General features: G+C 39.8%; 2 protein-coding genes across 3 annotated transcripts; both read right to left on the reverse strand.

Moving 5' to 3' along the window:
• Positions 1–646: 646 nt before the first annotated feature.
• Positions 647–3,878, reverse strand: pfdn5 (prefoldin 5). Its single transcript, XM_071493689.1, has 6 exons — positions 3,724–3,878; positions 2,505–2,607; positions 2,095–2,126; positions 1,911–1,985; positions 1,671–1,776; positions 647–1,029 (listed from the first exon to the last, which is right to left on the reverse strand). The coding sequence occupies exons 1-6, from the start codon at positions 3,787–3,789 to the stop codon at positions 953–955; spliced, it is 459 nt and encodes a 152-aa protein (XP_071349790.1). The 5' UTR covers positions 3,790–3,878; the 3' UTR covers positions 647–952.
• Positions 3,879–5,364: 1,486 nt separating this feature from the next.
• espl1 (extra spindle pole bodies like 1, separase) lies at positions 5,365–24,214 on the reverse strand. 2 transcript variants are annotated; one of them, XM_071494763.1, is made up of 32 exons: positions 23,878–24,214; positions 19,333–19,421; positions 18,819–19,121; positions 17,940–18,692; positions 17,751–17,852; positions 17,489–17,600; positions 17,216–17,343; positions 16,811–17,004; positions 16,414–16,656; positions 15,807–15,951; positions 15,280–15,439; positions 14,945–15,084; positions 14,517–14,651; positions 14,237–14,353; positions 13,939–14,110; positions 13,682–13,810; positions 13,409–13,565; positions 12,711–12,820; positions 11,220–12,361; positions 10,710–11,115; positions 10,259–10,390; positions 9,525–9,738; positions 9,138–9,343; positions 8,770–8,897; positions 7,942–8,064; positions 7,574–7,723; positions 7,269–7,436; positions 6,996–7,100; positions 6,770–6,885; positions 6,588–6,671; positions 6,282–6,446; positions 5,365–5,843 (listed from the first exon to the last, which is right to left on the reverse strand). In XM_071494763.1, exons 2-32 carry the CDS (start codon positions 19,411–19,413, stop codon positions 5,642–5,644), a joined length of 6,522 nt encoding a protein of 2,173 aa, XP_071350864.1. In that variant the 5' UTR covers positions 19,414–19,421; positions 23,878–24,214; the 3' UTR covers positions 5,365–5,641. The 2 variants fall into 2 exon arrangements, with proteins under 2 accessions (XP_071350864.1, XP_071350863.1); XM_071494762.1 differs by lacking the exon at positions 23,878–24,214 and adding an exon at positions 19,578–20,039.
• Between the last annotated feature and the right edge of the window lie 1,729 nt (positions 24,215–25,943).

Raw genomic sequence — 25,943 nt, forward strand, 5'->3', positions numbered from 1 at the left:
TTCGGGGCTGATGACATACAACAAACTGCAGTTTAAAAGTTCACATCAAGTTGCTGGTTATGTGGCAGTGTACCCGATAAAACAAAAGTTGAATGCCATTATATCCATATAAAACCCATTTTAATATGGGTATATAAAATATCAAATATTTTAATATATATTAATATTATATATTAATTCACTGTTAAGAATGGAATGAAGTCTTGTCTTAAGATGCATCAAGATTTGGTTTCAATCTTGGAACTTACACAAGTTAACAGCTGTATGAGAGGTAAATGTTACTGTCCATTAAAGTGTAGTGTACAGTGAACTTTGTTAGAAACACGATGATCTTGGATAATGACTTTATGTTTGTGCTGGAAAAAATTTGCACAGGGTCTTCTGTACTCTGAACAACTGCAGCTGTGATCTGCAGTCATGTCATCACTTCTTGTTTTAAAGCCCCACACATCCATGGTTCACCCTCACAGTGATGTTTAAAATTGTATATGACCAACTACATTTTATAAAGTCACTGTGACCTTGACCTTCGACCATCAGAATTTAATGTTCATCTTTCATCAATATCATCAATTTTGAAGATGTTGTGTTCATGAGAATGGAGCGGATGGACAACCTGAAAACATAATGCCTCCGACCCTGGCTGTACTCGCACAGACGTTCAAAAACTTTAATGTTCCTTGAATGCACAGTGACAGTTTCAATTATCCAATCCCAGCTAGATGAATTAAAATTAAGTACATGCTTGTTTTACTGTGACAATAAGCTACTTCACTGGTCTCAGGCTTTGTGCACTTACTTCAGATAGAAACAAAAACAGTAATTTTTTTTTATTCCTCAGTATTAAGCATGATTTCGTTAGGTTAGTGAAGGGCCTTTTATTGTCTTATATCAACAGATTTAAGCTTTTTTGCACACAAACATAAAAAATCATGAAGAACAGGTATTCTCATTAAGCCTTGGTGGGCCCAACCGTCTGTTGGCTCTGTTGTAGTTGCTGGATCTTCACGTTCATTACTTCGATCACAGCTGCAAGAAAAAATACAGTGTATGTAATAAATAGGCGTGCCACCTTTGTCCTGAACTGAAGGATGAGGTTGTGGTTGAAGTCATGACAAATTAAATATTTACAAGCTCAGATCTTCTCATTTTGGTCTATAGTTTCTGTAGAATCTAAGCCACCATGTTTTGTCAAATCATACCCAGTAAACTAGTCAACTGATTGCATTTTTCTGTAAAATATTGTCTGGGTAGTTCTAATAACTAAAGTCAATACTATTTTAACATTTTTGTATCAATATCAAACTTTGTGAACATTTGTTGTTTTTTTTAATCATTACCTCCATAATACATAAAGAAGGTGACTGGAAAAAGACAAAATTATTTCTCATTTGGTTTCTGACAATGCACTGACACTTTAATTTCTAATCTAGCGAACAGGGTTACATAGACAAAACCAAAACTACACTGTCTGTATGCAAACCCCTATGTAAAATGGCTGAATATGTTAGCATTTCGTCGTGCTTTCTTTGTCATATCAAATATATTAGTGAAAGCTAAGGGAGAACTGCAGCAATAAACATCTTTGTTATATGAAATTGTGATTATTGGTAATATATATATATATATATATATATATATATATATATATAAAATGTAGTTAGACTTACCTTGTTTCATGGCATGTTTTTCCTGAAGGGCTGGCTGAATTTTCTCTATCTGCTTTGTGAGGAAGTCTATTTTGCGCTTGAAGAATGCCTTCGAGCCTTCCACATTCTACAGAGATGGACAAACAGAGCAGTATGAATAAAATTCACATAACAATTACCTCGTCTGCATTATGCGAATAAATGTAAATAAATGATTAAATAATGTGCTTTAAAATTGAAAATATATATATATTTTTTTACCTTTTCAACATAGTATCCTGTCCCCACGTCCACCAAAACATGTTCCACATCATTTAATGTTCCAGGGACGTACATCTAAGAAGAAGCCATGTCAAGGACAAGAACAGACACAATTTCATTTAAAGCACATTTCACATAACAGCAAAGTATGAACTGCTGTCAGCCCCACTGCAATGAAGGATACCGAACTGGTGAGAGGCACGAGCAATTCTTTTCCTGCACAAGAAAGAAGAGAAAGGGGAAAAGATGAACAAATAATCAATTTCAGATGTAGAATCAAAAATGTGATGGACAATGCATAAGACTTAATGCATATTTCTTTACACATTACTTTGCCCAGCACACTGATGTGCAGCGAGCTCTTTGAAGAGAATACTTTTTACATTACTATGTTTAACGTGCTGATTTTTCTGGATGTATTCATTATGTGGAGGCTGAACTTCTGTGATACAGTTCATCACTCCAACATGTAGAGGATTTATTACAGGAGCTGAAGAACCACTGCTGAGCTACACGTTTTTAACAATCCTTCCAGCAACTGATAAAAACATATGGCTTAGTGGTGCATAAAATAATAAAACATATTCAACTCACCTTTATTGTTTTTGTTCAGAACATTCAAACTATCTTTTGCTTCAACATACTTGGTCTGCACAACTTTGAGCTGACCTATTGAAGATGTCAAGAACTCAATCTCCTGTAAAATTTACAAAATAACCAAGGTCAGAGTCAATACACCAAGCGATAAAATAACTCCACACAAAACAACACCTGTCACACCAAGCAAGGCTGGATCACCAGCTGGGCAAAGTGGGAAATCACCCAGCAGCACAAAAAGCCCCAGGCTTATTTGAGTCTACATAATTTGATTAATTGCAAATCTGTCAGAAAGTTGCACATCATAAGTACAATATCGGTTTTGAACGGTCCTTCATCTTGGGGCTCACTCTCATTTAGGGGCTTTGTGAAATTCTAGTTCCAAGTGTTTTATCAAATTGCTTCATATTCTTTCTGTTTGTCTAATTATTAACACAGAAATTCTGGGGAAAGGTAGTATTATTATACAATAATGATGAAGCCAACAATTATTTTCATGATTAGTATGTCTGACAATTTTTGTTGTGTTAAATCACAGATCATTCAATGTATCAAATGTCGGAAAATAGTGAAAACCAAAAATATTTACATATTCAAACTGCCTGTTTAGTCTGACCAACAATCAAAAATGCAAACATGCTGAGTTTTCTATCATAGAAAACAGGGGGATCTGGCAAATATGGCAAACCCCTGAGAAGCTGGCAGGAGTGAACTGTATGGCATATTTGCTTAGAAAGTGTTGCTAGTTGATTTTTTTGTTTAAAAATTTTATTTGATCAAACTAATTATTTCAGCTCTGGAGTGCTGGTTGTTTTTTTCGGTGCCTAGGTAAATAATGAAACTACCATGTACAGTGGGGGCCAGTAGGAGCCCGACAACTCATTTTGTCCCGGGGTCCCTCAGAAGGAATATCCATGCATGCCGGCGTTGATTTACCGTAGGAAAAACCAAATACACCCACATCTAATACTTCAAATCATTATTTTTTTTTCTCTTAAGTGGAGCTCCATAACGTTATATGTTAATATACGTCGCGTAAACACAACATTAATGTTACACAGGGACACACACCGGGTATTTAACTCACGTCTTTACCGTTAGCTTCTGGTGCTAGTTAGTTACCCCACCTCCCGTTTTCACCCAGATTACCGCCCTCAAATAGCTGATATCTAAGAACATATTCCGGAATAAAATGTAGTTAACCTTTCCACGTTACCTGGTCTAGCTGGGTTTTGAGTCCCTCTAGCTGAGGCAGGGAGAGGTCTGTGAGGTTCACCGCCATGTTGGAAGCGCGATGCCAAATGACCCTTTGTGAATGTGTTTCCGGGTGAAGGAGTATGAACGGTCGCCCCCCTGTGGAAACGAGCCACAGCGTCGTAACGGTCCTGATCAATACCTTTTTTTTTTTTTTTTTTTTTCACTAAATGTCAGTCATGTACTTTGAAAGTGAAAAATTGGCATGTAAAAAAATGCAATTAAATAATTAAAAACTATTAATAGTTTTATTTATCAAGCTATTTCAGTGCAGTAAACTGAAAAAAAACCTAAGCTAATATTCGGTGTGGCTATCCACTGTCTTAAAAATAGCACCAGTTTTTTAAGGTACTTGGCAGGTAGGTTGTTGAACTGCCCGCAGCTCTGTGGATTTAGGCTGTCTCGGCGTTTTCTGTCTCTCCATGTGATCCCACACTGATCTGGGCTCTGTGCGGACTAGACCGTCTCCTGCAGGACTCCTCCTTCTTCTCGTCTTTAAAAATAGTTGGTTATGGCTCTGGCTGTGTTTTGCTCGTTGTCCCGCTGCAGACTGAGTTCAGGACCGACCAACCCGGTGTTGGGTAATGGATAAAAATCAGAGCTTCTAAAGTGTCTAAAAGTTTTGCACAGTACTATTCATGCCTAAAGGCCATATTGTAGAATCAGAATCAGAATCAGTTTTATTGCCAAGTATGTTTTCACATACAAGGAATTTTTTCTGGTGATTGGTGCAATAGGGAGCTGAGTGCTCAAAATATTCATTGTTACCACCAACAGTAAAACGTAAATGAAACATTTCATTTTTTCAGTGCACTGCTAAATATGTCTGTCATAACTGCATACGCAAAATCCTTGTTACACTTCAAATTCAGAAGGTCAGTGTGCATTTTCAAGTTTAAGTAACGTGGGATGTCCATTTCACATTCGTGATAATAATCGTTGAGGAATTACACATGGTGATTATTTTGTCCTTTAATTTTAGCAGTGATGTCTTTTCAATTGCAAATCTGTTTTATTATTTCTTTCATTTTAATTTGTCATATACATATGTAAGTTCAACTAAAACTTTAAATATTATTTAATGATTGTATGATCCTTTAATATCGACATTGGTAGCTCTGATATTCCTCAGTATGTATCCTCCAGGGTCTTTGTTTCTGACCTGCTCATTACACCCTTTAATTACAGCAGACTCTGCATTTTAATTTCCATATATTATTCACATCCAAAATAATAAAGCCAAACAGAATGAGCTCTGTATCAAGTGCTTACAGAACAAATTCTGTACAGGAAAAAAAATAAGTAGTGAGAAATTTCTTCAAATGTTGATATTTATGAAGAATTATAGCTTTTAGCTGAAATGAGAACACAGCGTCACAAGGAAAGATTCAGTATACTAGTATTGTAAGGACACAATCTATGTGTTGTCTAAGATCTGATTTGTGAACAAATTAGATCTTATTTGTTTTCTATTTACAATATTATCTAGGAATAAGAAATTCCTAGATAATATTGTAAATAGCCTTGTTCAGGCTTTAACTCCATCTCTTGGCATACATGTAATAATACTAATTACAAAGAAATGTCTACAACAGACACCGTATGTCAGAAAACATTTATTTAAAAAAAAAAAAAAATCTATTCAATCAACACATTAACTTAAAAGTTAGGGGGGTATTTAAAAACATTGGTTTCAAAATTGAAGCATTGGTTTAAATTAGAAAAATGCAGTACAATAATCTTGCTAAAACTTGAAAAAACAAAACAGAATTTCGAGTTAAAGTCACATCCTTCAGCTTGTGTGCTGGAAAAATAATGTTTAAATACTGCGCAGATTGTTTACATCCTGCTTTTACCAGAGTTTTGGCTTACCAGCCCACCTACTGCAGGTGGACAGGTAAGCCATAGACCACAGGTGCAGCTCCTATGAGGTGTTTCAGGTGTGTAGCCTGACGTGATGGGCCCATATAATCCAGGAGGGGAGCGCCAGACCCAGCAGACAACCAGGACTCCAACAAGGCTTTAGTGAAACGATCAATATCCCGATCTGTCACATCCCACAGATTTCCCAACACAAAGGGGCTAAGGAGGGAAAAGGAAAGTCATAGTCAACACACGCACATGAAATGATGAGTGTTCCGCATAATAAGCCATTAATATTACTAGTACAGTTATAATGGTTTCCACTGAAAGACAGATTGGTCAAAATATTGATTAGTATGGTATTAGCTGGGAACACAATATCATTAGATGGACTCCTGTTCCGAGCACTTGATACATCTACTATACAAAGTTCTGTTGTGTTGCTGTTGAGTTGATAATTTAAGTGATTCATTTATTCAGTGGCTGGTTTTAACCTGGCCAAAGCATAACTGAAAAAGTCACTTAATTCAGTTTTGTGGATCTGCAAGAAAAAACAAACAAAAACTTGAAGCCTATTGTATTGAACTTTTAGAGATATGTATTAATAGGACAGTATTAAATGAACCTTATTCGAGTGCATGTACAACAGAAACTCACCAGCCTGCTATGAGGTAGCTGAGGATGATGCCTTGTCCTTCCTGATCCCCGCGCACTGCCAGAGCAGCGCTACTGCAGCCAAAGAGTAGAGAGGCTGCTCTCATCTGCTGTTTCAGGACTGCCTGACTGTCTAGGAACCGGGCGCCTGCACCGTGACCCACGTAACTAAAGGACCCCAGAGAAAGAAGCACGTGAACAAAGTTAAACAGGTTAAAAACAAAAAACACCTAAGGTCTTCATGTATTGTTAAACATTTGATTTGTATTCCCCTCCCTTTCAGGATGCTTAAGATCATTACAAACTCACATGTATAGATCCTTTGTCGCCACAGCTTCTTGCAGCTGACCTGGGTCAGGAGCAACACCACATACACCTTCCCAATCCAGTTTACTTTAAGGAGAATAGTGATGTAGTTAATGAGAAAGAAATGGAGCAGTGACACAGACGAATCTGTTGCTCTAGCCTAGTTCTCTGAGTATTGCTCTTACCTGCTAAACCATTCCTTGAATCGGTCCTGAGAGTTTCCTAAATTGGCATCAGGGTCCAACACATAAAACACCTTCCTTGTATCCACACCTTGCTTCAGGATGGAGTGAGAGTCAGTCTAAAGGGAAAGATTTAAGTAATAAGACCTCTATCCACCACTGAACTTAAGCATCAGTAAGTAAATTACATCTGCACCACTGTGCATTGTAGTTATGGGTTTAATCGAACCTCTTTCTGAATGCTCAGTCCAATCAGTGAGTGCAGAGAAGGCATCCGACTGACTGAGCGAGACTTTAAGATGGAGATGCTCTCCCATGGCAACTTCTGAAGGTACTGCAAAGGAAACAGGACAGATGGAGATACTTCTACGCTTAAGTATTATTGCACCCCACAAAGGACATATTGTGACAGTATATCTGTCTTTTGATTCTCAAAAAGCTTTTCTATCTACAAGTCAGACTACAGGAGAATACAGTATTTGATTGAGACAATGAAACCAACCCTGTCCAGAATGAGAACCACATGACCGTGAGGCTCATCTCTCTCTGAAAGCTGGGACACAGCTTTCTGGAGAAGCTGGTCACACTCCATATCCCACTGTGGAGAAAGTCCAAGAGCAAATCTTTGGAGGTCTTCTTGGGAGAGCACAGGAAATGCGGACAGCACAGCCTGAAACAGAAGTCAGAGCTCAAGTGGTTGTTGTTTACAGCTGCTTTTCAGATCAAAAGATATTCCCAATTCCCAAGGATACATTTACTCTAAAAAAACAACAACAAAAAAAAACAAAACAAAACACACACACACACCTTCAACATCTCCTCACTGCATGTTACTCCTCTGGCAGACAAGGCCTTGCAAAGGCGCTGGGCCTGATTGGAGAGCTCTGGATCTGATGAAAGGGGAAGAAGAAAGCTCTTCCAGCATCCAAGCAAACCCTCCATGTCGTTCAACAGTCGCTGGAAGAAAGAGGTGAAGGTGTTTGGACGGAATAATCACTGTCAACTTTTCACATTTCTTAAATCAGAACATAGGTATTCAAAAAGCATTATTTCAGGTTGCCTGGTTGGTTCTTGCTCTACATGTCTGAATGGAAGTATATAACATTAAGTCAAAGTAAGTGAGTAAAACAGGCATTGTGAAGCCGTCCACAGCAGTGCCCTTTCTCATAACTCACCTCAACTCGAGAGTCAAGTGCCCTGCGGCCCTCCCACCACTTGGCTTTCTCAGACACACAGCTCACAACCTTCTGTTCCACCTGAATACTGTCCATCTCCTGCACAAGCCAACTAATGGGGTGCTGCACAACACAAAGAGAGAAAGAAAGTTAAAGTGATAGTTCAGGTTATTTGACATGAGGTTCTCTTAGGTACCTATACTACCACTGTGGTGTGCCGCAGACCAGCTATTTAGTCAGAAAGAGCTAAGGGAAAGTGTGCTTGCGCGTAGGAATAAAGTAGTTCAATGGTTGAGAAAATGTAATTCCAAAGGAAAGAGCTGTTTGATGGCAAGATAAATCAGTGAAAACATTCTAAATGAAGCATACACTTTTTTAAATGGCTATTTATAAACGGCAATTTTCTGCTGACCCTGTCCACAGTAGTATGTTGCTAAGTTTCTGTGCCAGTGCTCTTCTGTTTCTCCAAACTGAGAGTTCACCGATCTGAATCTACTTCACTATGTATAGTCACACAACTCCATATCAAATAGCCCAAAGTAATTGGATTTTTTTTCTAAATAATAATATTATAAATAAAACTCATTGTTTTCATTTCACTTAGATTCAACTAGAGCTTCAGTTGAGATTTTCTCATTTCACTTGACTACTTGTTACTGCTAATAAGAGATCGGAAAACTGTCAGCATGGCAAGATTTTAAAGTCACCAGTATCTCCATATTTCTTAAGTTATAATCATTTACACTATAATAATCTGTTTTGCATGAAGTTTCAACTGTGGAGGAGAAAATACCCCCCCCCATCTAAAATGATATGAACCATCATCACCTGCTGCCTAGATGTGGGAATATGAACGGTGACAGGGATAGATCCTTTCTCAAGACGTGACAGTATGATGCTGTTGCCCATTTCCCCAGGCTTTACTCCAAGCACAGACATCACACACACTGTTACCCCTGTGCAGAGAGAAAGAATATAATGCAATTCACACTCTGCTCATCAAGCATGAAAGCATCAAGGAATCTGATTCAAGTTATGGAAAAATTAGCCCCACTAAGTATTGTTACAGTGGCAAATTGAATGACATACTAGCCTCTCATAATGCTTTACTCTAATGCAAAGCAGTTTTTGACAAACTCAAACACAAACATGTACCCACTTAGCTACTGAGATCAGAGCAGTTTTTATTACATTACCTGGGGGGAGGTGTTGAAGTTGTTGGATAAACTCTTGGCAGTGGTTCTGAGGAAAAGATGAGGAGTCAGCAGTAGGGAAGGAAAAGATGTTCTCCAACTGAGCCAACCTCTGTTCGGTAGAAGTCTTCGAATTGGTCGAACTGAGCTCATTTAGACTCAGAGCATCCATCTTGTCTGTCAAATCATTCGACGACTTTCTCAGCTTTCTATTAGAATGATACAAAGCAATGCAAGAGTTCAGTAATTTTAAAACAATTTGTGATCATGTAAATAAATTCAATGCTGGACTTGAGCTATCAGATGTCTTTGAGATATCTTGTCATAAGCCAAAGTGTGGATATGTGAGAAGTTATAAATTAGCATTATACATATTACACATGTGCTTACTTGAGACAACTGGCTAAATGCCTGATTGTGTGATGGCGGCTTGTGATGCCCAAGGACTGGGCATGTAGCATGGTTGTAGTTATGGGGTCTTGCTGTCCCAGTGTCAAAGCCAGAAGAGTAGAGAGGGTTGGGTAAATGGTGGGAGAAGGGAAATGCTGAAGGGCCAGACAGGCTGAGCGCAGCAACAACTGAACATCCTCCAGGGAAAGATTGTCTTGGGGGGAAAAAATAAAATAAAAAAATAATTTTAAAAAAAATGAGGAAAGTGGAGCTGGTGCTCAACTGTACATTACAAACTTGCTATGTATAAAGGCAGGAAAGAAAGGGCTGATACATTCAAATTTGATCCGTTACATTACATATTCACCAATATCACAATAGATTTTCATGTAAAACTGGAGCATAAATCTGGAGTCTACACATTTGGACAGTGACACATTTTATATTGTTTTGGCTCTACTCCAAAACATTGGAAGAAAAAAAAAAAAAAAAAAGAGAAAAAAAAAAAAGAAAAGCTAAACTGATTTGTAGACTTAAGGTACCATAGCCCTTCATGGTACATTTCCTTTTTCTGGTACACATGTATTACGAGGTATTGATGTACTGATGATTCCACTTTTGTAATACCATTGTATTGTATTTTATTGTATCGTAGCCACTACATATTGGATTACTACTTCCATAAAATGACATATTATACCATAAAGATACAGTATCATTGCAGAGCAGTTCACCTGGCCTGGTGTCTGGATGAGAGAGGTGGGTTTGTGGACCTTCTCTCAGATGGCCTCTGCTCCTCAGTTCCGACAAGTCATCTCTCTCCAAGCCACAACACATATCCCTCCGCAGGACCTCGAAATCTATGTCTACACAGAGATAAAGGAAGAGATTAGAGCTCTAACAGCTAACCAGATTTAGATGGATACTGTAATGACTATTGTGTGTCTTGCTATTTCCTAGCATTCTTCACATATCACATACAGTTTCTAATTTAGTTATACAGCCCAATAGCTGCTTCAAATCAACAAATGCCCTGGTAGCTTGTTGATATTCTGAATCATAACTAAGAACAGCTCTGAGTTTTAAAACAGTAGCAGTGAGCTGGGGAGAAATTTGGGATTATGGTGTGATTAAGGGTAAGAATTTTACATTTTAGGCATACAAAAAACACACTGATATATTTACTTGAAGCAGGAATGTCTTCAGTCTCAGTGTCTGAAGTCCTAAGCTGCTCAATGCTTATGTCCAGAACTTCATTAGTTTCCTCTTCAATGGTCCTCATTTTGTCAGGCTCCTCCAAAGTTTCTGCTTCTGCCCTGGACAACTCCCTTCTGGTTCTTCCTCGCTTTGTTGGGGCAGTCTGACAGACCAAACTCTTGTCATTATCAGAGGACCTGGTCAGAGGCACTGCAGTGCTTTTTTTACCCTTGGCCTGCCTCTTAGGTAAGACCTTCTCTGCTGGTGGATCTGGGGCTGTTTTAGCATTGTGGGCAGCTCTTCTCGTGGCTGGTGGCTTTTTAGGGACACGTGTTTTTTCTGTGGGCTCTGTTTGGGTATCAGCCTCTGAGTCACTCTCATCGCTAAACTCCACCTGTATTAAAAATGGAAAAAATTCATTTTTAAATTAAAAAGTATTTTTCATAAAAACACATATTTTTTGTAACAACAAAACCTCCACTCTGATTAGATGCTTACCTTGAAACGTGATTTCTTTGTGCGTCTGGGGGCAGCAGGCACATGTTGGGCTTTGTCTTGAACTGGTGACAACTCTTCATACACATGAAACTGTAGCTTAGAGGCAGTTCTCGGTGCTTTCTGCACTGAAGCAGGAGCTTTCACCTTCTGAACAGGAGTACAAGCCAAAGTAGGTACCACTGTGTTGAAGTCAAAAGCGCCAAGCTCCTTAACAGAGGGCTTTGACTTTACCATTACTGGTGTAATGGGAACTAGTCCTTTTCCTCTGGATGAGGTTGTCACTTCAATCTTGGGCTTGACAGCCTTGACCTTTTTTGCCTCCTTTGTTCTGTCAGGAACATCAAGCTTTTTTATAGAGTCTTTAGATTTTTTAAGCAAGGATGAGGGAGGCAGTGTTTTCTGTTCTGATTTCAGTTCCTTATCTCCTTTTGGTGCATTCCAAGTCCAAGCATTTGAGAAGAGCTCCTCTGGGTTGCATCCCTGTTTGGAAGCCAAGGTGATCAATGATACTATGGCTTTAGTTGCCATTAGGCCTGCTCTCACTGGTCTTAACACAGGAGAGGGACTGGAATCAACAAATGCTAAGCCAGCTTCCAGTACTTTCCATATACCACAGACCTTGTTAAGCCTTGGTTCCAGCCCAGACAGGGCCATGCAAAGGTACACACGGCCCACCAGGTCCTGCATCAGGGAGGGTTTAGAGGAGCCTTTGGTGGGGCCACAGGGAGGGAAGAGTTTAGCCAATTTTGCCCCCAGTTTGGCAGAGACACTCTTACAGCGGGCTAATGTTGCCCACTGAAGCTTCAAACTGACCTTGGCTTCGTTGGGATCCAGCTGGAGAACCAGATCAGCCTGTGTAGCAGCCCAGCGAGCAGTGGCACGGCCCAGACAGGGCTCAGAGCAGCAGGGGCACTGGCAGTCAGATTCATGTGCTAGGGAGGAGAGCCAGCGGCGAGGCTGGGCTTTGAGAGGCGGGGAGCTGGCCAGATCCCTAACTATAGGTTCCGTAGCAATCCACCTAGTGCTCAGAATGCCCTTAATATCGTCCTCAACAGTAGGTAGGGGAGACTGAGATTTCTGCACTGGGCGGCCTTTCCTTGGCTTGATTTTCACCTCCGTCTTCTGTACCTGATCAGAAAAATCTGAGGAAAAGAAACAAAAGTCCAAAATGCAGCTCAAGGAACGTGGCACCAATAAATAAATATTTAATATTTCAAATTGAGTGTGAGTGATATGGATGAAGTCTGATGTAATGCCAGTACATTACATTAGACAAAATTCCAAACACATGAAACACAATTTCAATATCTAATTTTTGAAGTTTTAAACTGCATTTTACTTGGAATCATTAAAAGAGACGACATAAAGTAACAGTAATAGTAACATTAACATGACCACATCAACACTGTACAATTTCACTGAAGTTCACATAACGATACATTGAATAAATGCCGAGCGGGATTTGAATGGGTAGCTGTGTATTTAACTGACCTGTGCAGAGCTCCAAAAGGTTTCTGACTTTGTCTAAATCAATTCTACTTTCTTCTCTCTCCCCTTGCATCAGCTCCAACTCAGCTTTCATCACAAGCAGCTCAGCACATCTGGGGGAAAATAATAATAAAAAAAAATATAAAAAATAAATTGTAAATAAAAGTGAATTCCAAAAAAAGCATAATTTGCTGTGTTCTGGGCCAATTTAAGTACATTATAAGAATTAATGAGCATATACTAATAGAACAAGTTTGGTTATTATGCCAGTTTTAAAAGTAACACCTCTACAATTCAATGCTGTAAAATGAACAGCATTAAAACATAGCAGTCCAGAAACACCATCACAAACTAAAGCCTCAGAAACCAGTTCACACAGTCTAAAAGAACTGTGACTCATCATGTAACCGTTTTAATCAGTAGGTACAATTAGAGCTCACTGCATACATACTTTGTGAATTGTGCATCTACTAATCAAGTATGATCCCTTTAAAATCTACAGGTTCAATAAATATGCTTAAATACTGTAAGTAAAAGGAGAAACACATTGACTTCCAGTATTTTTAGCATTGTACACTACAGAAAACAACCATTTTAAGAATGGTCAGTATGAATTGATGCACCAGTGCTCAGTGATCTCAATCTATTGGGCTCTGCTTCACCATTTACATTTTAACCCACCAACATGTACATATACATACTGGCTGAGTGCTTGTAGCTTGATGGCCAGTTTCAGGGCTTCCAGACATTGGAGCCTAGCATCATTGATGGCCCCACAGCTGCTCCTCACAGTCACCATCTTCATAGAGCAGTTTAACAGCTCTGAGAGCAGCTGCCATTTCAGCACCAGGTTATCTCCTACAAGGGAGAGAGACAGAGGAATTGGCTGAGCTGAGGTCATTAAATAAAAAGCACACAAGTAAAGTATCATCCGATTTTTAATGACCTGTCAGTACATGTGTGAGACAATGTACCTTGGTTGATGAAGCGCACATCCGAGCTGCTGCTATTAGTCCCGTATAGGCCTTTCCCCACTAAAGTCACCAGCAGGCTGCAGAGAAGCTTCAGACTTTCATACAGGGCAGTGTCTGGGCTATTTATACCTGAGACGCACAAACATAGGTCCATACTTGGTTATAGCTGCAAACCTCTCCTCTAGATTCTCACAATGCAAAATAAAAATAAAAAAGAAGCCATCTAATTATATGATGTAATCAATGCTTCTGCTAACCATGCTGTGTGATGCAGCTGCGCTTGGCTTGTGGCAGTGCAGCTGTGTCCAAACTCAGGTAGGAGCTGCAGGTCTGCAGCGCCTGAGCACGCAGCAGGTACCAGCTTTTCGACTGTCTCTGCTCATTCACTTCTTTAAGCACCTCACACAGATAAGGCACTCCACGATCCACCTGAAATATGGCCAAAGAGGAGAGGGGCAATTGAAAAAATAAAAAATTTTAAAAAATAATAAAAAATCCATCTGTTCCTACAAAAACAGTAATATGAGAAATATTGCTAGAAGGCATGTAACCTACCTGCCCTGTGTTGTAGTAGTACTGAGCTTTCAGCAGAATGGCCAGCATAGAGAGGGAAGAAGGCCCCTCACCAGTGGTATCTGAGGTAAGATTCTTTTCTGCTCGCTCCAACTGGGCCTAAAAACCGTAAGTTACATTAGAAAATAATTTCTCATACAATTATTTAAAAAAAAAAAAAAAAAAAAAAAAAAAAAAAGGCACAATAAATATCCACCAGTTCTATTATTGATATGAACAAGATGCTCTCTGTTTGCCAAGAATAATTACAAAACTACATTACCAAAGCCAGATCAGGAGCACCAATTTCCAGAAGGAGGCTGGCTGACTGACAGAGGGACCTGGCACAACTATGGGCATCAGCAAGGTGACGTGAAAGTCCAATAGCAAGTTGGTAAGCTTCCAAAGCCTTTAGTGGCTGCAAAAGAGAATCAGGAGATTGATTAATACACACTTGTTAAAACAACCTGATCCAAGGATACACCATAAAATACCTCTTACACACCTACGTCTTTCTCACAGTACAACTACAAATTACAGTATTTGCTTCTTGACATCTGACTAGTAAATCCATTAAAATTCTCTTCCTACACTGAGAGAAACTTAAAGTACATATCCGTGACTTATGAAATCGTAATAATAATAATAATAATAATAATAATAATAAAATAAATAATCTAGAATCATTTTGCCCACATCTTGTGTTATTACCTTTCCCATCAGTCGGAAGAGAGCTGCAGTCAAAGCAATGGAGCTACAGGTCTGTTTGGGATTCCTGACAGAAGGCAGAACTTTACTCTGCAGAAGAGCAGACCACTCATCCAGGGCTCTCTCCAAAGGTTTGCACAATTCTTAAAAGGAAAAACAATGTGTAATAATCGCACACAGAGACAGCAAATGATAAGCAATTATTTATTTTGGATTAGACCTCCCCATAGGTACATGGCCGAAATGCATTCTGGAGCAGATCAACAGGTATAACTGATATCATGATACTGGCATCTAGTTAAAGACAATGGATGATATGAAAAGAAAGGGGTTCCTACTGTTCTCTGCAGCCAGGTTGAAATGCAGGCCTTCATAGACCTGAATACTGTCTTGTGTCTTCTGCTTGTCTTCAAAATCAAAATCATTGGTTCCTATGGGATTGGCCACACACGGTGTCTGTTCACGCAACTCTTGCAGCCTTTTGTCCTTCTCAATGGTCTGGCCAAAAACACAGAGTTATGTCAATTAAATGACAGCATACTTTGTCAGTGTATTAACCACTTTGATAATTCTATTTCAACGTTTAAAAACCCTAATCCTGTTATACAGTCCAAATTGATTTTAGGACACAAAAGTGTTTTTTGTGTCCCAATCTGGACTTCAACTCTAACTTCTAAGATACTTAAAATACTGAGAAAAAAGCTATTGTATACATGACTTTGAACATATGCAGAAATACACAAAACAACACAGAAAACCTAAACAGGCATAACTAAAATAAATAAATACTATTAGTCTAACAAAACAAAAACAGTGATTCATAAATATATGCACATAATATCCTAACAGATCCAGCAGTGCTCACCTCCTGAAGATTCTTCTCAAGAGTACAGATGTAGAGCCAAAGTAAAGCATGGGCTTTGTCATCCTTCAGTCTGTCAGCATTCTCTGCAGTCACTGCTTCTTCTTCCAGTAGCCGTAAAGCTTCATGGGTAAAATCAACTGCCAAGCTGTGTAGTGACAGAGAAACAGAATAAACATCAGTGTCGGCCCCAAATTAATCCCTATTGCTCAGGTTGCAGGTCTGACCCATCTTCCTTGCCATCACATTTGCCATGTATACCCAATTCACACAAGACTCATATCTGCAGTTGCAGTTTCGTACACATTGTGGTTGAACCAGTGCATTATAAATTATGAGTACCAAATAAAATTATGGTTTAGCCAGGTTTCTATCCCTTTCACTAAATTAGTCTCTTGCTCACTCTCTTTTTAAAGTAGTTGGTAGTACATACATGTTTGCAAATGCCACAAAATTCACCAGAACTAGGTAGTTAACATATACTCAACCCTGGTCATAAAGCCCGACTGATATTCAGACTGACTGCTGACAAACCAAGTTCATTTGTGCCTAACAAGTGCACTTTTTTATATTTTTCATTATGAAAGATGATGAAAATAAAAGCTCCTACCAGTCAGTCTGTTCACTGAAATCCTGGAAACACACAACTTGGGCCATTTCACAGAGGTAGACAGCACGCAGGTGAGTGTGGGAACTCTCCTCGTGGCAGATGTCCAACAGATCGCAGAGTGTGTTGTAACGCTCCTGGGCAGTGTCCCCTGCCACCTCCTTATAGGCATGCAGCTCTTCCTCCAAAAGGCAAAGCATTACTCCTTCATCAGGCACGTCAGGACCAAAACCGTCACGTAATGTCCTGTTCCAGGACAAGCAACAGTTTTAAGTTTAAATAAAACACCAACTCAAAACCTCAGCGATACAGACTATAGAAGACCTAGCTGTTACATATCTAGGCAAAAATCATTTATGGATATTATTACTGTAAGTCACTTTAGTAGATTTGTCTGTACCTAAGTCGGATGTCCTCCTCAGAGTTACGTGCTGCATCCGTTTTCGTTTTCACCCACAGAGAGACTGGTTCAGCCATATGTGTAGGAATTTTGTCTCCGAGAGCTTTCAGCCACAGAATCACCCAGTCTAGTGCTCGCTCCAGGTGTCCAGCACGCCGAGAGGTCTGAACAGCCAGCATGAAGGGTCTGCTCATCTAGGTGATGATAATATAACGTCATGGTCAAATCAAATGGTGAAGGCCATGATAATAATACAGATGAGTAGAAACATGAAATATAAATGTAAAGCATATTCCCCCCATGACCTTTCAGGTTTGCTTTTCTCCAAGCCCATTCTACACAAAGGCGTGATATGTAGTGAAATGTGATGCATAATAAAAGAAAACATGTTAAAGAAGAGCTTACCCTATCAACAGAGAGTGAGACGGGGCAATTCTTGCATAGATCCCTGCAGAGGATCTCAACTAGCGTAAAGGCCTGGTCATAGAGACGCCGGTTGTACAACCCACAAACTAAGTTGCTCACAGCGATCACTACGAGACATACAGTGAACACAAAATGAAAAAATATTATAATAGTCTGATACCATGAAGTGTCTATATCAAATGGCAATTTAAGATAGCCGTTCAGAAACATTCAAAGTGACCTGTCAACATTAATAAAGTAGAATATAATCACCTGCTTTGACAAGAAGACTTTCATTAGACAGCTTATGCAGTTCAGTCATCATCTGTCCAGCTGTGGCTTGGCAGTACAGCAACACTCTGTCCAGTGTGTCACTGTTCTCCAGCTAAGAATGAAAAATCACAATCAGAACTTAAGTCTAAATCCAAGAACATTTAGAACTGTTGAAACATGACGCAAGTGTATGCTCATCCATGTAATTTTCCGTTTCAGCATAACTATCATTATCATTAGATGTGACAGATGTGATCCTCACCTGTGATGCTAGCATGCTCTCATAAGCAAATACAAAGCCCTGGTAAATATTGAAACAAAGGACCTGTTGCAGTCTACTGCTCTCAGCCTGACATGTCAAATTCTGTAAACAAAAGAAGCCACAGATCAGCAATGTATGCAAGCACACACACACGCACACAAATTTTCCCCGGTCAATAACTACACTCACCTTTTTAAGCATTTTTAAAATCAGCTCTTGGTGCTCCTCAAGGAAAGAAAACCAGGCCAGGAGTACAGGACCACTCAATCCCTTGTTGTGGCCATCCTCGACAGCCCACACCACTAGTTTGCACCCTTCCAGAACTGCATGAGCTTCCCTTTCCCCCAGGTCCTCTGGGAGAGACCTCAAGGCTCTGGCACACTCTGTCAAAGCCTGGGCATTCTCTTCCCCAGCCTTCATTGTTGAATGAACTTTTACTACCCACTTGCCAAGCAACAGAGCTGTACACTGACAGTCAGCACAGTCCCTGACCTTGCTCTCAATTTCATTCATGAAGATGGAGGCCAGATCGTAGTGTCCGGCCTTACACAGCACCTTTACAACAATTAGCAGCATTTCGGAAAGCACATATTCACTTGATTTCTCAATACCCTGCTTGGACCTGTCGCCCTCGCAGCCTTGACCATCAGTCTGGCACCTGTTGAAAAGCGAGCGCAGTTCCTGGAGAAGAAAGGAAGCATCCTCGTTGGTCACCGCTGCAGAGCTACTCTCAAATTCAGCAATGGCATCCTCTGTGTAAATGGGAGCTTTGGAGGAGGAGGAAGTTGGACTTTCTGTGTCCAACAAGAGGAGAAAACTCAGAGCTTGCATCTGGCAGTGGAATTTATCCTTGGGACTCAGGATTTTCCTGTCTTTGGCACCAGATAGTCCAGTCCAGAGCACTGAGAAGCAGCTCCGCAAAAGAACATAGTAGTCCTCAGCCTATGAACCATACAAATTTTGTTAATACCGACAGTAATGAAGCAACCATGCAGTGTGTATGTGGGAGATACTGTTCACTGTGCACAGTTTATGTTCATGAATGTTTCTGTTAAAAGTGACACATACCTGTTGTGCTGGGGTAAGTCTGCTGTAAAGCAGCCCAGCTACATAGCTGCACAGACTGTGAGCTTCTAGGCAGCTCAGCTTCTTGACAATATGGAAAATAATCTTTTCCATGTACAGTGGACTGCTCTGAGGAACAAGCGCTGCAGAAATATCATAGCCCTGAAGGGAAAGCTCCACTAGCTTTACCAATTGACTGACATGGTTAAAGTCAAGAGATCCAACTCCAAGTTGATGGTTACAGGCTCTGATGACCCTGTCACACAGCGTGCGACCCTGAAGGCCTGGTTGACTCTTCACATAATTCTGCAAAATGTAAACCAAACAGGTTTAGGTTCTCTCCTCACCATGATACATTTATTTTATAGTTAACTGAGAGGTTTCTAGTATTTTATACACAAAACACGTCTAATATATAACACAGCTTATGGAGCTCAGTGATTTAAAGGGCTTCTTTTAGACATTAAAATAAAGGTAACTTGGAATATGACAGATGCGTGATTAACGCTATGCTAACCTCTAGTTCTTGCAGTAAATGCTCCGTCTCTTCCACAGAAGCAGTCCGCTTTATGTACTCGTCCACTTTCAGACATTTCATGCCGGCAGCTGCAGAGGACACATTAGTTAAGGGTTAGTTGATTTAAGTTTTAATCTTCGACTAAGCGAGTTAGCTTAGCCGTCAGCTAACGTTAGATTCAACGTCCACCACAACATGACACTGCTCAACTAACGTTAACATTTCCTTAAGTAACTGTGACTTACCTGAAGCGGGAAAACCTTTGTGACAAGGTCTTTATTTAGAGAAGATAAAATGTAGAGTTAACATACTTTTAAACAGCGGTGCGGAACTTATCTAAGATTAAAAGATTCAAACCTCCAACTATCACGGAACTATCGCGCACTGTTTTTGAAAGGTGTTCACTAACCAATCAGAAAGCACGTCCGGTTTTACCCGCAAATAAAAGGGCTTCTTCTTCTTCTTCGGGTTTTTACGGCAGTTTGCATCGAGTACGTTGCGTCAATGCCTCCTTCTGGTTTTACGTGTCAATTACAATCTGGTGATTACTCCGGTTGCTTCATGGATGTATTATAAGACCTGGACACGGCGCCGCTCAGCCTCGCAGCCAGTTGTTTCCAGTGGCCACTCGTGTTATTGCAGCGAAAAATCCCCCTGCGGCCCAAAAAGCATTTTTCCCATAGACCGCAATAGTAAAAGAGAGGCCTGTAAAACTTTTAACAGGAAACCTCCAGCTGTGCACACAGCCCAATATCAATCTTTCTATTCTACATTTTTAAGCCATGGGGGTTTAATCTTTGTAAAAGTTTTTCAAAGCTCAGAAAAGTCTTTTTTCTCTAAGTGACGTCACCACTGTGTACGTGCACTCTATCCGCGGTCCCGCTGTGTCTCGGGAACGAGCATGGTTGCTAGGTTACTGCTAGCGTCGTCAGGACGACAAGTTAGTGTGAAAAGTGAATAAACAAACAAAGGCGAGTTTTCTTCTACACAAACCAAGTTCATTCATTTTGTGATTTATTGTCGCATTTATTCGTCACTTCTTACACTTTTTTTCAGGAATGTAATTGTTTTTAATCGATATATTCGCCGCATAACTGGATTCACTAAGACGCCGCCATGATTTTTCATAACTTCCTCCGTCACAGTTTCTTCAGGTATTTTAATTTAAGTCATTGAGCTTCTGTGTGATAGTTTCTGTGATGTGTGAGCAGCAGTGTCTCCTCCTGACTGCAGGTCACCACCTGTCATCAGTCACAACAACCGCCTTATTATTTCATAGATTAATGGCCTTCACTGTGTCAGCGGGTTAAACTATAACTGAGTCCGGCCTGGATGCAGCGTCCTCTGGGTCAGCAGCGGGGACCTGAGCCGCTGCAGCCTGCTCCCCCTCTCTGTCCCTGAAGGGAAGAACCGTCCTGGACGTCCTCATCATCGCCTCTCTAACTCCCCACGTCCTCAGTGTGTGCTCAGTATACAGTTTGCTAAATGTTCAGTGGCATTCATCATTTAAATTAAATCTTTATAAAAAATAATTGATATATTTTTCATTTTCAAATCAAATATCTGTGAAACAGAACAGTGAAAAATAGAAAAAGCAATGATAGGACATAAAGCATAACTACAGCACTGCACAGTTTTGGTTGTTTTTTTTGTTTTGTTTTTTTTTTAAAGAAGGCATGCCGTATAAATATGCTTTTCAATGAGAGAAAGTAAACGTAATAACTTTATCTGATGAGTTGTAGTTATCTGTCACATTCAGCATCAACAAAATCCATAAACTTCAGCAGAGAGTGAAGGAATGTTCAATGTTCATAGGCTGCAGCAGTAGGTGAAGGTAAACTGCAAGTAAAGTCCAACTATGCTCAAAGTTGAAGTTAGTCATAAACAATATTCATAAAGGTACAGTTCATTCATTTGAAACATTTTGATTAAATAAATGTCTTAAATGTAACTTATATTATTCCTGTGCCTAAGGACAGTTAATTCTGTATAATCCTAAAGCTAGAAATCACATACAGTGCATCCGGAAAGTATTCACAGCGCTTCACTTTTTCCACATTTTGTTATGTTACAGCCTTATTCCAGACTGGATTCATTTTTACCTCAAAATTCTACACAAATACCCCATAATGACAAAGTGAAAAGAGTTTGCTTGAAACTTTTGCAAATTTATTAAAAAATAAGAAACAAAAATATAACATGTACAGAAGTATTCACAGCCTTTGCTCAGTACTTTGTTGAAGCACCTTTGGCAGCAATTACAGCCTCAAGTCTTTTTGAGTGTGATGCTACAAGCTTGGCACACCTATGTTTGGGCAGTTTCTCCCATTCTTCTCTGCAGAACCTCTCAAGCTCCATCAGGTTGGATGGGGAGTGTCGGTGCACGGCCATTTTTAGATCTCTCCAGAGATGTTCAATCGGGTTCAAGTCTGGGCTCTGGCTGGGCCACTCTAGGACATTCACAGAGTTGTCCCGAAGCCACTCCTTTGTTATCTTGGCTGTGTGCTTAGAGTCGTTGTCCTGTTGGAAGATGAACCTTCACCCCAGTCCGAGGTCCAGAGCGCTCTGGAGCAGGTTATCATCAAGGATGTCTCTGTGCATTGCTGCATTCATCTTTCTCTCCACCCTGACTAGTCTCCCAGTTCCTGCTGCTGAAAACCATCCCCACAGCATGATGCTGCCACCACCATGCTTCACTGTAGGGATGGTATTGACCAGGTGATGAGCGGTGCCTGGTTTCCTCCAGACATGACGCTTGGCATTCAGGCCAAAGAGTCCAAGCTTTGTTTCATCAGACCAGAGAATTTTGTTCTCATGGTCTGAGAGGCCTTCAGGTGCCTTTTGGCAAACTCTTGGTGGGCTGTCATGTGCCTTTTACTGAGGAGTAGCTTCCATGTGGCCACTCTACCACACAGGCCTGATTGGTGGAGTGCTGCAGAAATGGTTGTCCTTCTGGAAGGTTCTCCTCTCTCCACAGAGCAACGCTGGAGCACTGTCAGAGTGACCATCGGGTTCTTGGTCACTTCCCTGACTGAGGCCCTTCTGCCCCGATCGCTCAGATTGACCCGGCGGCCAGCTCTAGGAAGAGTCCTGGTGGTTCCAAACTTCTTCCATTTACAGTTGATGGAGGCCACTGTGCTCACTGGGACCTTCAATGCTGCAGAAATATTTCTGTACCCTTCCCCAGAGCTGTGCCTTGTTACAATCCTGTCTCGGAGGTCTACAGACAGTTCCTTGGACTTCAGGGCTTGGTTTGTGCTCTGACATGCACTGTCAACTATGGGACCTTATATAGACAGGTGTGTGCCTTTCCAAATCATGTATAATCAACTGAATCTACCACAGGTGGACTCCAATCAAGTTGTAGAAACATCTGAACGATGATCAGTGGAAACAAGATGCACCTGAGCTCCATTTTGAGTGTCATGGCAAAGGCTGTGAATACTTATGTACATGTGATGTTTTTTGTTTTTTTATTTAATATATTTGCAAGAATTTCAAGCAAACTTTTTTCACTTTGTCATTATGGGATATTGTGTGTAGAACTTTGTGGTAAAAAATGAACTTAATCCATTTTGGAATAAGGCTGTAACATAAAATGTGGAAAAAGTGAAGTGCTGTGAATACTTTCCGGATGCACCGTAGAACCTTTAAATGGGGCCACCCCACAGACAAATCAAGAGGCACTGACTTGAAGTATCAGGGATTCTGCATTTCATTAAGATATCAATTAAATGTCCTCAGTGAGGAATGGAGAAATTGTATTACTCTTTGACCCCGCCCCCACATAAGGAGCTATTGAGTACAAATGAACTAAATAAAAACAAAAACATAGTCTGGCAGTATAGACTTGCTTGCAAATTTCATTCTCAAAAAGTTGAATGCTTCCTTTCCTCAGTCAGGCTACTCAAGTTGAAAGTAGTTTGAGTTGTAATTTACAATAGCTGTGTGGTTTATGCTGTAACAGGTCTCATCCAGATTTTATATTGGATATAAAGTTTAAGATCTGAAACATTCATCTGGGTGTAAGAAATTACACAAACATTTAATGGCCTCACAGCATCCCACTCACTGTTCAACATTTTTAACCTTTGGTTTCTGGAGCACAGGAATAAGAAATGTGAATAGTTAAAAAGAGTTGGGTCCTCTTTTAAATACACAACCCATGATTATAATATAGTGTTTCATCTGCTGCAGAAAAATAACAGACTAAAACTATAAATGCTAAAGTAATTACAGAAGCTTACACGGGACTTTACTAAAACAATCATGTAAACTTGAAAATGTCATTTTTCACACATGCATGTGTTCTGGGATTATACTGGACCTGACTACATGAATATGAGCAAAGGATGAGAAGCAGTCCACAGGTTCCATTTGAAAGTATTTAATCTTTTGCTTAGAGTCAGTCAGGTGTGAGTAGTTAGTTAACTGGTTATATTTCTACAGATTAAGAAAGTGTAGGATACATACAGGAGATTAGATTAACTACTTAACAACAAAATAAACATGACTCCAGGAAACATAATGAACTGAACTACTTACTTGACACACTCAGGAACAAAGGTGAAATGATGGAGAGAAGCAGCTCAACTTAAGACAGAAAACAGAGAATGAACTCAGGACACAGAACAAAGAAAACTCAAGGCACCCGTGTGAGCTGCCCAGTCAGTACACCTGTGCTGCTCTTCGGCCCAGTGGTCATGTGACCTCACTTCCCACAGTGTGTGTCATTTAAGTAAAAGAATTTAAATTTAGTCCTTCTTGTGACTGGTGACCTGTCCAAGGTGTAGCCCCCCCTAAAAGGATAAATGGTATAGCTAATGAATGAATAATTTAATCCTGGTCACGCTTAATAAAATATTTACACATTCATACATGTTCAAAGACAAAAATATTTTGCTTAGAATCATAGTTTGTGTCAGATCTTATGTTTTCCGACCAAAAGGTTTTGTATAATTAATAATCGCATTAATTTAATAATTAACATTTAATAAAATACTGTGTCATAACTTGACAGAGGTGAGACAGTTTGACTAAGAGCTGGAAAGTTAGTCAACTTTATTTCTAGAGCTCATTTAAACACAGCCTGAGCTGAAACCAAAGTGCTGTACAAAGGACAATTAAAATAAATAAAGCAGTAAAACAAATGTATAAAATTAGTAAAACACAAGAAAATCAAAGTAAATATACTGTTTACAGAAACATACACATATTAACAAGACCAAGAAAATAACAAGGAGCAAATACACAGTCATAATTATGTAAATGAAAGGATGTCGAGCAGCTCTGCAGTCTCAGATCTTTGACTAAACATTTGAACCTGTACAACAGTGAATCAAACCACCTCAGATATTCAGCCATGTTTATTGTCTCCTCATTCAACAGCAACATTTACTTTGTACTGAGTCTGCTGCCCCAGTTCTGACAGTCACTTGTATTTAAGTGTGTTTTCAGTGTGGAGAGATGGTGACGGAGGTGTGGGTGGAGGTCTACAGGTCAGTGGTTGGCTCCTGTGCAGAAGAGAGGAGAGAGGTTTAGATTAACTTGACTGGACGATTCATACCAACAGGAAACTGACATCTTTGATTTCAAATGATAAAAAGAAGCGGGAAGGTTAGTGGATGGAGAGAAAAAGAGGTGTAGTTTAATTTTAAATTAGAGGAAATACTAAGAGTGAATCATTTGTTTCTGAATCACTAAACTTTAGCTGTGATAAGTTCAACAAGCTTTTTGTTTAAGTTGACTGATTTTTAGGCAGACAGGAGTTTGTCCACTTCATCGACCACATCTGTCCAGGTTTTTACAGTATTTTACACAGGGTCATGAGGGTCAAAACCTCATTCAACATGGACACTACACAGGTAAAATTATCCAGCAGTTAAATGTTGGTTGGATTATTGTTATGAATCTGATAATAAGGTTATTTTTCTCAACCTGATGTTCACACAGTGAAAAGGGAGCAGGATCAGGAGGAGTCCTCTTTACAGTGTGTGTTTGTGTGTAGGAGGGAGGGAAACATTTTAACAGTGACCATGCTGGACAGTTTCTTCCCGCCTTTTGTTTCCCCCCCACTTCTTAAATATATTTTCTTCTTCTATGATGGAGGCTACAGTATCTGTCTTTTTCAGGTAAAGAAAGTATATTTACTCATGTACTATACTTAGGTACAAATTTGAGGTACTTCACTTGAGTATTTCCATTTCCTGCTTTTATATACTTCCATAGTAAGGGCTTACTTCAAAGATTAAGATGACCAGTATATACTGAAAACATATACATTATGATACATACAAAGATTAGACAAAAAACTAAAAATATTCCAAGTACAAGTAAAGTCTTTCATTCAAAAAAACCTGAGAAATATAATCAACAAAATGTACTGACAGTGTGAGTAGTAAATGTCACTCTGCAGTACAAGGATATTTTATTTAACTGGATTGTTAATACTGATGCACCAGTGTTTCAGGTGGAGCTGGTTCAGCCCGACCCCCAGGGGGCCCTGTGCCCAGCCATCGGGCTCGTTCAGCCTCGCGCGAGACTTACTCCCCCCCGACACCTATATAGGCTCAAATTAGGGTCCAAATGATTTTGAATTTGGGAAGTAATGT

This window comes from Trachinotus anak, unplaced genomic scaffold, assembly GCF_046630095.1.
Source record: "Trachinotus anak isolate AG129_WGS33_773 ecotype Australia unplaced genomic scaffold, CSIRO_AGI_Tana_v1 ptg000013l, whole genome shotgun sequence".
Taxonomy (NCBI): Eukaryota; Metazoa; Chordata; class Actinopteri; order Carangiformes; family Carangidae; genus Trachinotus; species Trachinotus anak.